This window comes from Aegilops tauschii, chromosome 1 (assembly GCF_002575655.3).
Source record: "Aegilops tauschii subsp. strangulata cultivar AL8/78 chromosome 1, Aet v6.0, whole genome shotgun sequence".
Lineage (NCBI taxonomy): Eukaryota > Viridiplantae > Streptophyta > Magnoliopsida > Poales > Poaceae > Aegilops > Aegilops tauschii.
In genome coordinates this window covers 30,028,269-30,042,039 of record NC_053035.3, presented here as the reverse complement: position 1 = coordinate 30,042,039, position 13,771 = coordinate 30,028,269, and the positions used below count along the sequence as shown (strand labels likewise).

Genomic DNA, 13,771 nt, shown 5'->3' with positions numbered 1-13,771 from the left:
GTATGTGAGGCATGTGCCACATTATATAAGATAGTACTGATTTAAAGTTCATGCCATGTATAGGGGAGAGTGCAAGTTAATAAATGTGCTTAGTTACTTCTCATTAACTCAATACCAGATTTCGACCTCATTTAGCAATATGGTTTTTCAGAACCATGGGCGAGTGGGGATTGGAGGAGATTTGGTGTCCCCTTCCTCCACCCAATTTCCTCAGTTGTACGAGCATCCCTAAACCCATCACATCCCAAATCCCCTTTCTACCAAAAAAAATTGTTTGGTAAACAAGGTTTGTTGCAAGGTAAAACTCACATTCGTCTATAATCGGATAATAAAAATCCTTTTTTTGCACGAAGATTGTGCAAATAACAGTGCTACACTTCAAAATCCATTTTTTACATCAAAGATGTTGCAAATATCAAGGCAATAATTGTTGCAGTGTAATCAGTTGCAACAAAAGTACGACAACATTATGCAGAATAAAATATAAAAACCACATCATATAGTTAGCTACAAGTATCATGGTTCAGAAAATGAAGAAATTTGTTATTGTATAAACACGGTCCCATGCCACAGTCTAGATGAAACTACATGATGTCGACTAGCCAATGGGTTGTGGTTCATCACAAAGAAAAATTACAACAGGCTAAGGAAGGGGGTTGTTTTCCCGTGATACTCCCCTTAGCCGAGAGCGAGCACGCAGATGATGTCTGAGATGTAACTGGGATGGTGAGAAGCAAGGAAATGTAATATTCACCACTACAACGTAAAGACAAATTGACCGGTCAAAACTCGCGTCAGCGGTCCGTAAGTGATGACTTCATTATCACAGATGGGCCAGTTAGCTTGTCTGTGATGAGATTTATCACTGAAGAGTCGGCCGGTCAGTGCTAAGCAAAGTCTTATCACTGACCAGTCCTGTAGAAGTGGTTGGCTTGTGATGTTAAATTCTGACTGCTAGCTTTGGGCTGCACATCAATACAAATCACAAACATCACAGTGATATACTTTCAATATTCCATTCATATGCACATGTACAAAATAATTTTACGCTACATTTCATGGCATATACATATATTGCATTGAGTAGCCTCATATACAAAAAACTACATATCATGATCATAAACAAATTACTGTTGGACAATTGATAGAAAAGCAGCATTCATAACTATGATCATTCATGGCATAATCTTGTATAGGGAGTACGTCCGTGATAAGTAGGTCGTTATCCAACTGCTTCTACTACTATTGTTCCACCCCAAAACCGCTATTCGGCATGCGTCTCAAGGTATTAAGTTTATAAAAATAGAGCAACACAATAAGTAAGATGACATAATATAGACAGAAAGAAATCTAATAATAAGATTAAACCCCATCGTTTTATTCTTAGTAGAAACTTAGCAGAAACAATACAAATACGTGTCTTGTCCCCGTTCTATCACTGGGATACAAAACACTGTAATATTGAACCTACTACTATGCACCACTCCCTGTGAAGAATTACCCATCTAGCTATCTTGGCCGGAGAAGACAAATAATTCGGAAAGCATACATAGTTACTCAATTACACAAAAAAGAAAGTTCAAAATTTTAAAAATATTCAATGAACAAATTCATCAGATCCCAACAAACACACCATAAGAATTACATCCGGTTGATCTCGGAGGAGAACATGGTATCGAAGATCCAAGAGAGATAGAGAAAAGCCAGCTAGCTACTACTATGGACCCGTATGTCCCAAAGAAACTACTCACACATCATCATGGAGGAAGCAAGGTTGATGAAGAGGCCTCCTCCAATGGCTTCCCCCTCCGGTAGAATTCCAGAATAGGCTTCCAGATGGGATCGCTTTGAAACAGAGGCTTGCGACGGTGACGATAATATTATGTAAGGAACGATAGAGGCTTTCGATATTGAACTATTTATAGGGATTTATGGCGGTAGAATTAGGTCAAAACTCTGCATGTGGGCCCCACAAGACCATGTGGTGCGGCCACTGCCCTTGTGGCTAGCTGGTGGCTCCTTTTGACTCTTCACAAAGCTTCCATTGTTCCTTCTAGTCCATAAAAGATCGTCAAAAATTGGCATCGTGTTTGGATCTTCCTAGGTATCGATTTTCCGTGAAACCAAAAACAAGCAAAAATAGGAGCCGACACTAGTCACTTAATTAATAGGTTAGTCCAGAAAAATAATATAAAATGGTATAAAATGATAATAAAAGCGTATATAAATGATAATATAGCAGCATGAAACAGTAAAAAGTTATAAATACGTTTGAGACGTATCACCTTCCTGGTGAGTGGTGTCGATGTGCTCAGGGAAGACTTATGCTCATTTCTAGGAACAAGCAAGCCCCTTTAGTTTAGTGCTTCATTTAGCTTTGCTTTGTCCCTGTTTTTTGTTCCGTGTTTGCATGAGTGAGCCTCTGTTGTATAGTTGATATCCCCTGCAGGATTGGTGTTGGTGTGTGTTTGTATGGTTCCTATGTATTAGTTGTTGCTTTATTCATAAAGCAGAGCAAAAGACTTTTTTGGCGAGGATGCTTCAGCCTCCGCGCAAGGCGTGCGCGTGGTGGACTATGGTTGCTGCCATCAACAGGGCGAGGCGGCACAGGGAAGCCATGGTATTATCATGACGCCTCGATTACCGCGCATGACGCATGATTATGTGTTGATGACGTGCTTTTTGGTAATCGATCCAAGAGGAAGAGGAAAAGGAAGAGGGGCCATGGCAGCTAGCAGTATCCGTCCGGCCACATGGAGATCTATCTCTGGACTGGAGTGAGGTGCGACGATGGGTGCGGTTGCTAAGCCAAGCGGTTCTTTTCTGCTCACCTATTTAAAGGTGCACAGTGGGAGCGAGGCAGTTTATCATGTCTGCATTGCTTCTCCTTTCTCCTATCTCCTGCGATCTTGCAACGGCCTTGAGCGAGCGATTCACCTGATTCGTTTTTCGTAGCATATGTTGCATCATGATTTTAGGAAAAAGAAAATTTAATCGATTTTTGAAGAAAAAACAATACTCTGGAAAAACAATTTCCGAAGCACCAATTCCTTGTGCAATATGCTGGAAAATATTTTTTTCACAAAAAATACATATACACTAGCCAAGAGCCCGAGATAGTCAGGGTGAGCCCGTGTGAGTTCGGGGAGGTGCCACTGCACCCTGCCATGAGACGGAAGCAAACCGACTATAGCCTATCTTGGGCCATAGAACAACGGCCCACCTCCCGCAGACGGTCTCCTCTCAGCCTTCCTGAATTCAGATCGTTCGGAGGTTTGTCTTAAAAAAAAGATCATTCGGAGGTACGACACGCAGATGGACACGTTAATTCTAGATACGAACGAAACTTAATAGCTCACATCCGGGGATAACAGCGTCATTCCAACCCCAAATCGCTGAGAGCTCCCTATTTCCTGGGAGCTTAGTATCTCTAGTGATATAGAACATGGACATCTACATGCGTAATTGTGTTTTTATATTTTTCTAAACACAATACACACGCAAATGCTCATACATACACACATACATTAATTCATATTAACGCACGCGCGCATCCCATCCCTATGAGCAACTAAGAGGCTCAACAAGCACACGAAATCACTGAGATACCTCTATGGTCGATGGGAACGTGTGTTCTCACTGAACAAACATCGTCAAAAGCCCGTCTGCTCTCAGTAAACAAACATTGTCAAAAGGCTAAAATAAATCCAAAAATATGTGTCAAGTCTAAACTTATGAACCTGGTGGTATAGCTGGCCAAACGGGCCGGGCCAATCAGGCCGGCCCACGAGAACGCCGGCACGGCCCGCCATGGGCCAGACACGGCACAGGCTAAACGGGCCGTGCCCGGCACGCGGCACACCTTGGGCCGTGCCTGGTCACGTGGGCCGGCACGGCACGGTCTGTTTATTATTTTTATTTTTTTCAGAATCTTCTGGTGGGCAACATCATTACTTTCTCGAGAGCACATGCTATTTCGGGACCCATTTTTTTTTAGGCTATCGGGACCCATTTTGTTGGGAGCTCCTGTTCTACGCTCGTGAGCGTCAAAACGAGCTGGTTTCACTTAAGGTCACGTGGGCCGGCACGGCACGGTCCGTTTATTATTTTTAATTTTTTTCAGAATCTTCTGGTGGGCAACATCATTACTTTCTCGAGAGCACATGCTATTTCGGGACCCTTTTTTTTTTTTTGAGGCTATCGGGACCCATTTTGTTGGGAGCTCCTGTTCTACGCTCGTGAGCGTCAAAACGAGCTGGTTTCACTTAAGGTAGCGCGCAAATGGGCCAGCCCAGTTCGCAGGCGCCGAGCAAATCGCAAAAAGAAAAAGGAATCGGCTGGGAGTCGAACGCCCAACGTAGCGATGCGTACAAGCAGTGCTAGCCAGCTAAGCTATGGACTGAGTATGGCTGATATATGGCACAACTTGGTCTACAATATAAAAGCGGCAGGTCCGAGTATTTTCAACTTTTTCAACATTTCTTGGACACAAATTTGAAGATTTTCTAATATTCATTTTTCTTCAATACGGTGAACAAAAGGGAATACCGAAGTATTTTGGAAACGTGAACAAAATTTGAAAACAGGAACAATAATCTAAAATTGTGAACAAATTTCGAAAATCTGAACAATTTTTTTAACTTTGAACAATTTTTAAAAAATACTTTAAAATATTAATTGAACATTTTCTTAGTATACCATGAACATTATTCAAATACACACTGAACATTTTTTTAAATACGATGAACATTTTTCCAAATGCACTTGAACAAAGTTTTCTATACACGATGAACATTATTTATACAGGAGTGAACATTTTTTAAATGTACGGTGAACATTTTTCTTCAATACGGCGAACAAAAGTTAATTCCGAACTTTTTTGGAAACGTGAGCAAAATTTGAAAACAGGAACAATAATCGAAAAACTTGAACAAAATTTGGAATTTCAAGCATTTTTCTGAATTTTTTTTGGAAATATTGAATTTACAAAAAAACAGAAAAAAGGAAAACAGTAGAAAAAGAAAAGAAAAGGAAGAAATAAGAAGGAAGAAAAAGAAAAAGGAAAATGAAAAACAAAAATAATGAAGAAAACCGGAAAACCCTGTAAGAAAAAACAAAACAGGGAAAAACCGGTATAGGGAACCTTCTAGAAAGTTTCCAAAACCGGTTCCTTGCTGCTAGTGGGCCGGCCCGTGTCGGTCGCTCGCTTCGCTTTGCTTCAGCGAAGCTGTGCCGATTTAACGCTAACGGGCGTTATATAGGATCCACCCATTTTGTTCATCTGTTCTTGAGAGAAAACCTAAGAGCAGGTCTAGTAGAGCCCTTAAACCTTCAAATAAATAAAAGTAACTTTTTTTACGGGTTGAAACGAAAAAAGGGCAAATAATAGAACCCCTAAACCCCTAAACCCTTAATTTTTTTTACGGATTGGATCTGGGGTTGCCCTCCCAATCTGTAAAATTGAGGATTGGAGAGGGAAACCCACCTCCAACCCGCACTCCACCGGTCGTTGCGCGGGAGGGAAATTTCCCCTCGCGCGCTCCCTCCCGTCGGACGCTTCGTTGATCCCGTCGCCCCCGCGGCGAGCCATGGAGGCGCCGCCGGACTCCTCCGTCGCCCCGGCCACCCCGCCCGCGTCCTCCCTCCCTCCGCCCGTCGCCCCGCCCCCGACCTCGGCCTCGGCGACGCCTGCGCAAGGCCGACTTGGAGGAGAGGATGATCAAGGTCAAAGAAGCAAAGGCATGGAAAGAACTCATGGTGGAAGAGAAGGAGCACATGATGATGTCCAAGAAGGACATGGATGAAAACCAATTGATGTGGTGAAAGGAGTACAAGCAGGACATCATGGAGAGGAAGAGGATATTCCGTGATGCGTCCTCTACTCTTCGAGGTGACACTCCGATGAGTGGTGGTGGCGATGGCGGTGTGAAGGACTCCACCACCAGCGACAATGGAGGTGCTTGATGGACGTGGAAGTGGTCTAAGAGATGGCGCCAGGTGCAACTTTTTGATGATGGTGCCGATGAGAGGGGGAAGATGATAATTGTGTGATGTAAACTATTAAACTATGCATCAATGATCTTCATTTCTATGTTTGTTTGAAGGTTGATTGCATTTTCTAGTGAAAATTATGATATGTCAAATGACAGTTTTAAGGGGTGGGGTTGGGACAAAGACTATTCTCAACCCTTAAAACTAAAACCAGATTTAAAGAAATGGCCAATTCTCAACCCTTAAAATTAAAACCAGATTTAAAGATTTGAGGGCTCTACTAGACATGATCTAAACCAGATCCAGATGCGGGTCTGACACCGGACCCCCTCCCACGTCGAGCACGCGCTTCCCCCCGCCGTCGATTCTCTGCGGCCGCCGAGCAAGCCCCTCCCCGACTCCTCGCCGTCGGCCTCCCAGCTCGCGCCTCCCGCTCCTGACCCGTTCGCGCCTCCCCGACCCCTGCCGCCGACCTCCGCCGGCTGCGGCTGACGCCGTCGACAACTCCTCCCCAACTCTGCAGCCTTCAGCCTCCCGCAAGAAGATCGAGGTAACTGCATGGTCTTTTTTCCGAGAGATCTTTGTGAGGCCTTTTGTTTGAATTGTCACCGGGGTAGAGATTCCCCACCTTTTTTTTCAAAAAAGACCAAGACGAATGAGCTAGGCAGTGGTGTGATCCTGAAGATCTTGTGAGGCCTTTTTCACTCCATGGTCGATGCAGTTAACAGACCGGTTGAGTCCCCCGGAGAAATTAAGAAGTTCGCAGTAGCAACACTACAGTATTAGTTATCTGTTCTTGCTCCGACAAAAGTTACAGGGAAGGAATGAACTACTACTATGTTCCCAAATATAAGACGTTTTGGCAGTTTAATCCTAGAGAATGCATTTGGAGCTTTAATCCAAATGTGGAGCTTAAAAGCTGCTTGCCTGATCCATCTAGACAATAACCTGCAATTGAGGACCCCTGAGGGTGTAGTAATTTGCAGGTTAGTGAGAGGTGTTACACCAGAGGTCCCCAAGTGCCACTTTGTTTCAGCCTTTCAGGTGTGGACATGCATCAGTTTGTTATGGCTCAATCTTGCAATTTTCTGCACCAAAAGGCCGCTGTTAATTCTGAGAGTATTATGGATCGTGGATACGTTGATTTAACAGTAATAGGAGAGGGTTCTGTGCCTGGGATAAGAAAACATTTCAGATTTACTTTAGACTTTAACATGTCCTTTCTTCTATTCTGCGAATCGGGTTTGGTCATGCTTCAGTTATAATATGTGTTTCAGACTTTTAGTTTATGTATGGACAATAGCTCATGTGTATGCTGGATTGCTGGTTGTTCATGTCCTTGATGCTTGTTTTATTTAATGTTCTTTTGGTATTATGTATGAACTGTTTAATCTTTGCTAGCTATTAGGGCCTTGTTGAATAGTTCACATATGCTTGCTGTCCACATATATACTTGCTGTAAATGTACATATACGGAGCAAGATAATAAGACTCAACCAAAAGAGAAATAGTCATCCTAGAGAATGCATATCCAGTAGCTTTACATGGATCAGGCAAGCAGCTTTTAAGCTCCAAAGGCATTCTCTAGGATGACTATTTTTAAGTTCATAAGTACTCACTAAAGTTTGAAAATATGAAGTCATGTTGCTGCCATAACATAATCATCAAGCCTCAAGACAGCAGCTACATGTTGGAAAATTAATTTATTTGCTTGTTTGGACCAACAAAAACCTAGTCAGTAAATGGGCCTACACACTATATGACATTATTAATGCTGTGAGGGTGCATTTTGGGTTGATTGGCACCATTTGCATGTAAGTTTGTCTGGTTCAACTGATTATGCTTCTTTGAATTTTCAACTCGAGCCGTCTTATTTTTGGTGTGTTTGCTGGAGCATTATCTATTTTAGCCTATTGTGGTATCTTTAAATTTTACTAAAGATCAGTTGTTTGACGGTTGCAAATGTTATATTTATACTTAATACACCATTTGAATGCATCTCCAAATAGTGCATGATACTTTCTAAGAAGTTGTGATGTTGATGATACTGTCCTCTGAATTCTTAATTACTGTGAAGTGTCGATTTCTGTGAAGCAAAAGATGTTGTAGTTCTCGTGACATGGCCTTATTGCTGTCTTGTCCTTCATTATAAGATGTTCAAAGTGAACAATATTTAGTTCTATTATTGTCAACTAGCTAGACACTGTTTTGTTGCCAATCACAATTTCCCTGGGCATGTGATTAAATAAAACCATCTCATGTCATGCCATGCATTATACTATGGGAGAAGAGAAACAAGTTAATCACTTGAAAGACATTTTTATCTTCTGGGGATGTCTAAGTTTCTTCCTTGAATTTCCCAGTAGTATCTTTGTATATTGTTGCTAGAATTCCTTGTTTATTAGGCTAATTTTGTCACAGGATTTCTAAATATTAGTCAGACAGGTTTATACTTTTTTTCCAGAAAATGCAGAAGATTTGCGTTTCATTGCATTGAAAAGGAAGGGGTTTTCAGTTACATCATCCTAGGAGGCAATCATACAGTATGAGGGTGTTGCAGTTAGTGTACATCCCAGGTTTATACTTGCGATCACCATAATTATAACAAGCAGTCAGATTTCATTTTGTTATTTTACAGAAAAAAAAAGTATTGACATGCTGGTAGCAAGGCAGTGTATGTATCTTGTGTACCAAAATTGTTATGAATTATAATTGTAATATCATAATTTTTATAACTTTTAACTGTAACAACTCAGCTCCTTATGTTGTGAAATGCAACTGTGTTACCTGTATCAGTGAATTGTATACTGCATTTTTTTCTTTATTCTTTAACTCGATGTCCTCTAAATGTTAGTTTTCTATTACTGGCAGATAGGAGCCTGAGGTGGTCAGGACAGAACAGTTGGTTACTACTTTAAAGCTGACACATACTTGGAACAATGCCGCCTCATAAGATAGAGACTGGCCACCAAGATGTGGTGCATGACATCGCAATGGATTACTACGGGAAGCGTATTGCCACTGCCTCCTCTGATAACACAATCAAGATCATTGGCGTAAGTGGCACCTCGCACCAGCAACTTGCTACTTTGAGCGGACACGAGGGCCCAGTCTGGCAAATCGCATGGGCTCATCCCAAGTATGGTTCCATGCTTGCATCCTGCAGCTATGATGGTCGGGTCATCATATGGAAAGAAGGGAGTAAGCCCGATGAGTGGGCACAGGCACACACTTTCAATGAGCACAAGTCTTCTGTCAATTCCATTGCTTGGGCGCCTCACGAGCTCGGCCTCTGCTTGGCTTGCGGTTCGTCTGATGGGAACATTTCCGTGTTCATGGCTCGTTCTGATGGAGGGTGGGAGACGACGCGCATCGATCAGGCACATCCAGTGGGCGTCACCTCTGTTTCCTGGGCCCCATCAATGGCGCCGGGCGCTCTAATCAGTCCAGGGCCTTCTGGGCAGTTCGAGTACGTCCAGAAACTTGCTTCTGGTGGCTGCGACAACACGGTCAAGGTGTGGAAGCTCACCAACGGGAGTTGGAGGATGGACTGCTTTCCTGCCCTTCAGATGCACAGGGACTGGGTGAGGGACGTCGCCTGGGCGCCGAACCTAGGCCTCCCTAAGTCCACGATCGCCAGCGCCTCTCAGGATGGAACCGTCGTCATCTGGACCGCGCCAAAAGAAGGCGAGCAGTGGGAAGGCAGGGTCCTGAATGATTTCAGAACCCCTGTTTGGAGGCTGTCGTGGTCGCTGACGGGCAACATCTTGGCGGTCTCCGATGGCAACAACAATGTGACCCTCTGGAAAGAAGCCGTCGACGGCGAATGGCAGCAAGTGACTACCGTCGAGCCATAGATGTTCCGCGTTCCGCCTCTAGTTGCGTTAGCAATTATCATCATGACCAATGTAGTTTCGCCATCTTGTTATTTCAGTGGATTTGATTATCATAATAACGCATCCGGTGCTGCGAGTTACTCCCTCCGTTCCAAAATAAAGTTAGTACAAAGTTGGGTCATCTATTTTGGAACGGAGGGAGTATGTGATAGAATTGTGTTTGTCACCACCTTTGTTGAAGCAGGCGATATTTTCAGTACCAACAGTACAAGCATCCTCGAGGGTTTTGTGGTCTATAATCTATCAAGAGGTCGTTTGTTGCAACGGAAGTTTCTTTGTTTTCTTCCTGGGAGGTCATGCTGCTGTTGCATGTTCGTTTGAAAATAAACAAAAACAAATCCAATTTCCTGTGAATAAGCATATATTCATGAGCAGCTGCTGAACATCAGCGGAATTGCGGAACACGTGAGATATCATTCAGGGTGTCCATGGCTGTGGCGTGCAGCCGAGCCAGCAAATTTAGTTTAACTGAACCCAATTGACTCCGAACTTCTGTCGGAGTCTGCGCCCAATCGACCCACAGTTGTCCACAACTCGGCAGCCAATCCGCCAGACAAGAACAGGCAACAAAACACCGCCCCGAACTGACGGCGAGCACATGAGACCATCGGCTCAACACCGCCTGAACTATACTCTTGAATTGAAACAACCAGAGAAAGTCATTCTGTTGGAGTATACAATTAAGGTTCTCATTGTTACGGTACGGGCGCTAACAGGAATTCACGATTGCCAACCGGGATTAAGAGGAACAATGCTCGAGAAAAGAATTAGCGAATACGGGATATACTCCGCAGTGGCATTACACACAGCATACGCATATAAGTATGTCTGTTATTTAGGTAGTTGCCTTGCATAACATGAGCATGCTCAGAAACTTGAACAAGCCTTGCTTTTCTATACTACTCCTCATGCCTTCTTCAACACTTTGAGCAGCATCGATGCCGCTGTACCAAACAGATTTCTGGGCTGAGAATTAACTCCTGTACCAATCACCATCCTGGGCTGATAACTAACCGCTGTACTAAACAGCCTTCTGGATTGCCTTCTGTGTCGCCTCATGTATTTGGGTATATCATCGACCGGTATTGTAGTAAACAGCTCACCGGGCTTGCTACTATATTACTACCATGGGAACTCGACCCATCGAGCCGGGAGCTGCAGCAGCAGAACCATCCTGCTGGGCGGTTGCCTTCTTCGAAGCTGTCTCGCCATCCAGGCGTTCAACTGGTTTCTTCCAAGCCATCTTCAGATCCAAGCATTCAGAAGGACGTGCCCATTTGTGGGGGATGATCTTGACTTTGGACCGAGCAGATAACACCGATCTCCACCATGGGAAGAAGCTTCTCCTGGCGAGTTTGTGCTCCCATCGTCTCGGTTTTCTCTTCCTCCTTGCAGCCTGGCTCTTGAGCGTCAATAAAGATCTAAATGTTAGAAACCTCAAAACATCACATGTTTCAGTGAAGCCTACCGGCAAGCGGCAACACTGCCTTGAGATATTAGATGATTTTTTTCCAAAGGGCATTGAGATATTAAACTGGCTGCTTTGTTTCACAAATCCAATTGTATCTTAGCATTAAGTAAATTTCCTGGGTTACCACAAATATGATGAACTATACAGAATTTGATCACGGCTTGGATATCTATTGAGCGTCAGATCAATTCAGCTTGAATAATGCGTACAAATTTACAAGTTATATATATATCTGGTCATCAAAATCAAACAATAAATCTTTGGCCATGATATTTTGATATCTTTACCTTGTTCACTACTGTGCGTAGATAATCCATTTCTAGAGCTTCCCTGTCTGCGACACTTTCCCCTGATTTCCATCATAAAATAATTAGGGTTTTCCAACTAATTTTGAGATAAATAATTCAAATCAATACACACCACGAAAAAATAAACAAGACAGACACGTACCAGGTTTTCTAGGTATTTCCTCACTTGACAACACATCATGATAGGGGCAGCTTCAAGAACAAGTAGGAGAACACAGATCACACAAATTATGCATATGTATGTAAATTCTGGAATTGCAAAACCATAATCGTTGAAGAATGGAATCGACGCGTAAAAAGCATACAGGTTTCTGATGTCTACACACTCTGGAGCAGGAGAAAAACCATGATCCTTGAGAATCGATGAAACACGTTCAAGGACCTCCAAACAGGGCACCTGCATGAAATGGGGTGCCTGCATTACAATTTTGACTTGTGAGAGATGAGCTATGCCATAAGCACCATCACATAATCAAAGATGACTCAGGGATGACAGAGAGAATTATTTACATTGGAAACACGAAAGTAAGACATCACAAATTGGAAAGGCAAAATGAATAGTTTCAATGGTAAATAACATTGTAATATGAATGTATTTGATTACATAAATACATGTTCAGAAGCACAAATTCTGCCTTAACTATATTTGTTTTAGTTTTCTGAATTTGCCTCGATTGTTTAGTTTAGATTTCCCAAAGGTGAAATGTAGTTTTCATGTTATCTAACTGAACACAAAAACCTCGACAGGTTCCAAATGGTGAGTGTCATTGCTTATCCAAAATTTGTGTAAACTGAACTAAACTTCAGAAACATCAAGTTCCAGAAACTTACATGTTCTAGATAGAGTACAAATTTTGCTATTTATCTCAATAATTGACAGTATTTTTAGCATTTCCTATTCTATATATATCAGGATAATGCAGGAATTACCAAGAAGCTATGCAAATTTTAGTAAAGCGAAGAAAATAGAGGCATTGTAACTGCAATTACCAACACTGTGATACCTCTAGATGGTTTCGAATGTATGATTCAAGACCTTCACCAGCTTTGGAAATTACATGAACAAGCATCATTGCTGTATGATGAAGCTTTATTTTCGTCTCCAATTCCTCCTTTTCCATTAGGTTTTGGCCCTTTTCAGACTGTAATTTGATACTGTTGTTTATAATACATTCGTAGATAACCTGAAACCCATCTGCCTTACTATTTCCAATTTTCTTACAGGAAGTTCCCACACGGATCTGCTCTTGGGCTGCCAGTAGCAAAATGGCTGTCTCGGCAAGCTTTCCATCTTTTATGTAATTCCAAAGCTCATCAAGTAGATTATCTGTGTGTTTTGCGATCAGCCTAGTGGAATCCAAAAAGATTTTCTACAAAAACCACCAGCATAGACAAAAACTGAGTGCTTTTAGAATTTATAGGCAAGGTGCCAGTTCTGATTAACTTAAAATTGTGTTCTCACTTCCAACCAAAAGAGAAACACATTTTCAAATTTGTTTGCAGCCACTTGAAATTCTTTTCTAGCTGGGAACAATTCTGACTTTGACAATGGACGTAAAGAAAGTAAGGTCCTCAAGTTTGAGGTATATGCCAACTTCTTTTAACCATGTTGCAGAACTGGAGAATTAGTAATTTGATTTATGGGTGGATACAAACCATTTCAGGTAGGCACAAAAGATGGATGAGCTTGAAGATAAAGTGGGCATCTGCCTCACTGTAATCCCGATGCTCGTGGTTAGGAAATAGACTGTCTTCTAGATACTTGTGCATGCACGTGTTCTCGACTGCAACATGGAGTGGGAGAAGGCCCTCGATGACCTCAGCACCAGCTGTGCGTAGATTGGCGGACGCGCCATGGCGGATGAGCAACTGAATCATGTCAACAGAAAAAAATTCAGCAGCTCGGTGGAGGGGATAGTATCCATACTGGTTCATGCAGTTGGGACCGGCCCGGCACCCATCAAGCTCAGGTGCCTGACCCTCCAAGGCAGCTTTGACACATTTTACCGCATTTTGTGCAATCATATGGTTCAAAGCCTCTGGGGTGATGATCGAACCCCATTGCATGCCCGCCCCATTTCCCCGGATAAAGCGGAGAAAGCGCC

General features: G+C 42.7%; 1 protein-coding gene across 3 annotated transcripts; it reads left to right on the top strand.

Moving 5' to 3' along the window:
• The first annotated feature begins 6,261 nt into the window (after nucleotides 1-6,261).
• LOC109731939 (protein transport protein SEC13 homolog A) lies at nucleotides 6,262-10,151 on the top strand. 3 transcript variants are annotated; one of them, XM_020291116.3, is made up of 3 exons: nucleotides 6,262-6,541; nucleotides 8,456-8,567; nucleotides 8,863-10,151. In XM_020291116.3, exon 3 carries the CDS (start codon nucleotides 8,931-8,933, stop codon nucleotides 9,846-9,848), a length of 918 nt encoding a protein of 305 aa, XP_020146705.1. In that variant the 5' UTR covers nucleotides 6,262-6,541; nucleotides 8,456-8,567; nucleotides 8,863-8,930; the 3' UTR covers nucleotides 9,849-10,151. The 3 variants fall into 3 exon arrangements, with proteins under 3 accessions (XP_020146705.1, XP_020146704.1, XP_020146706.1); XM_020291117.4 differs by having other exon boundaries at nucleotides 6,290-6,541; nucleotides 8,437-8,567; XM_020291115.3 differs by lacking the exon at nucleotides 8,456-8,567.
• The last annotated feature ends 3,620 nt before the right edge of the window (nucleotides 10,152-13,771 follow it).

Excerpts from the sequence above, each read along its gene's own strand:
- LOC109731939 (XM_020291115.3), top strand. The coding sequence starts at position 8,931 with ATGCCGCCTCATAAGATAGAGACTGGCCACCAAGATGTGGTGCATGAC.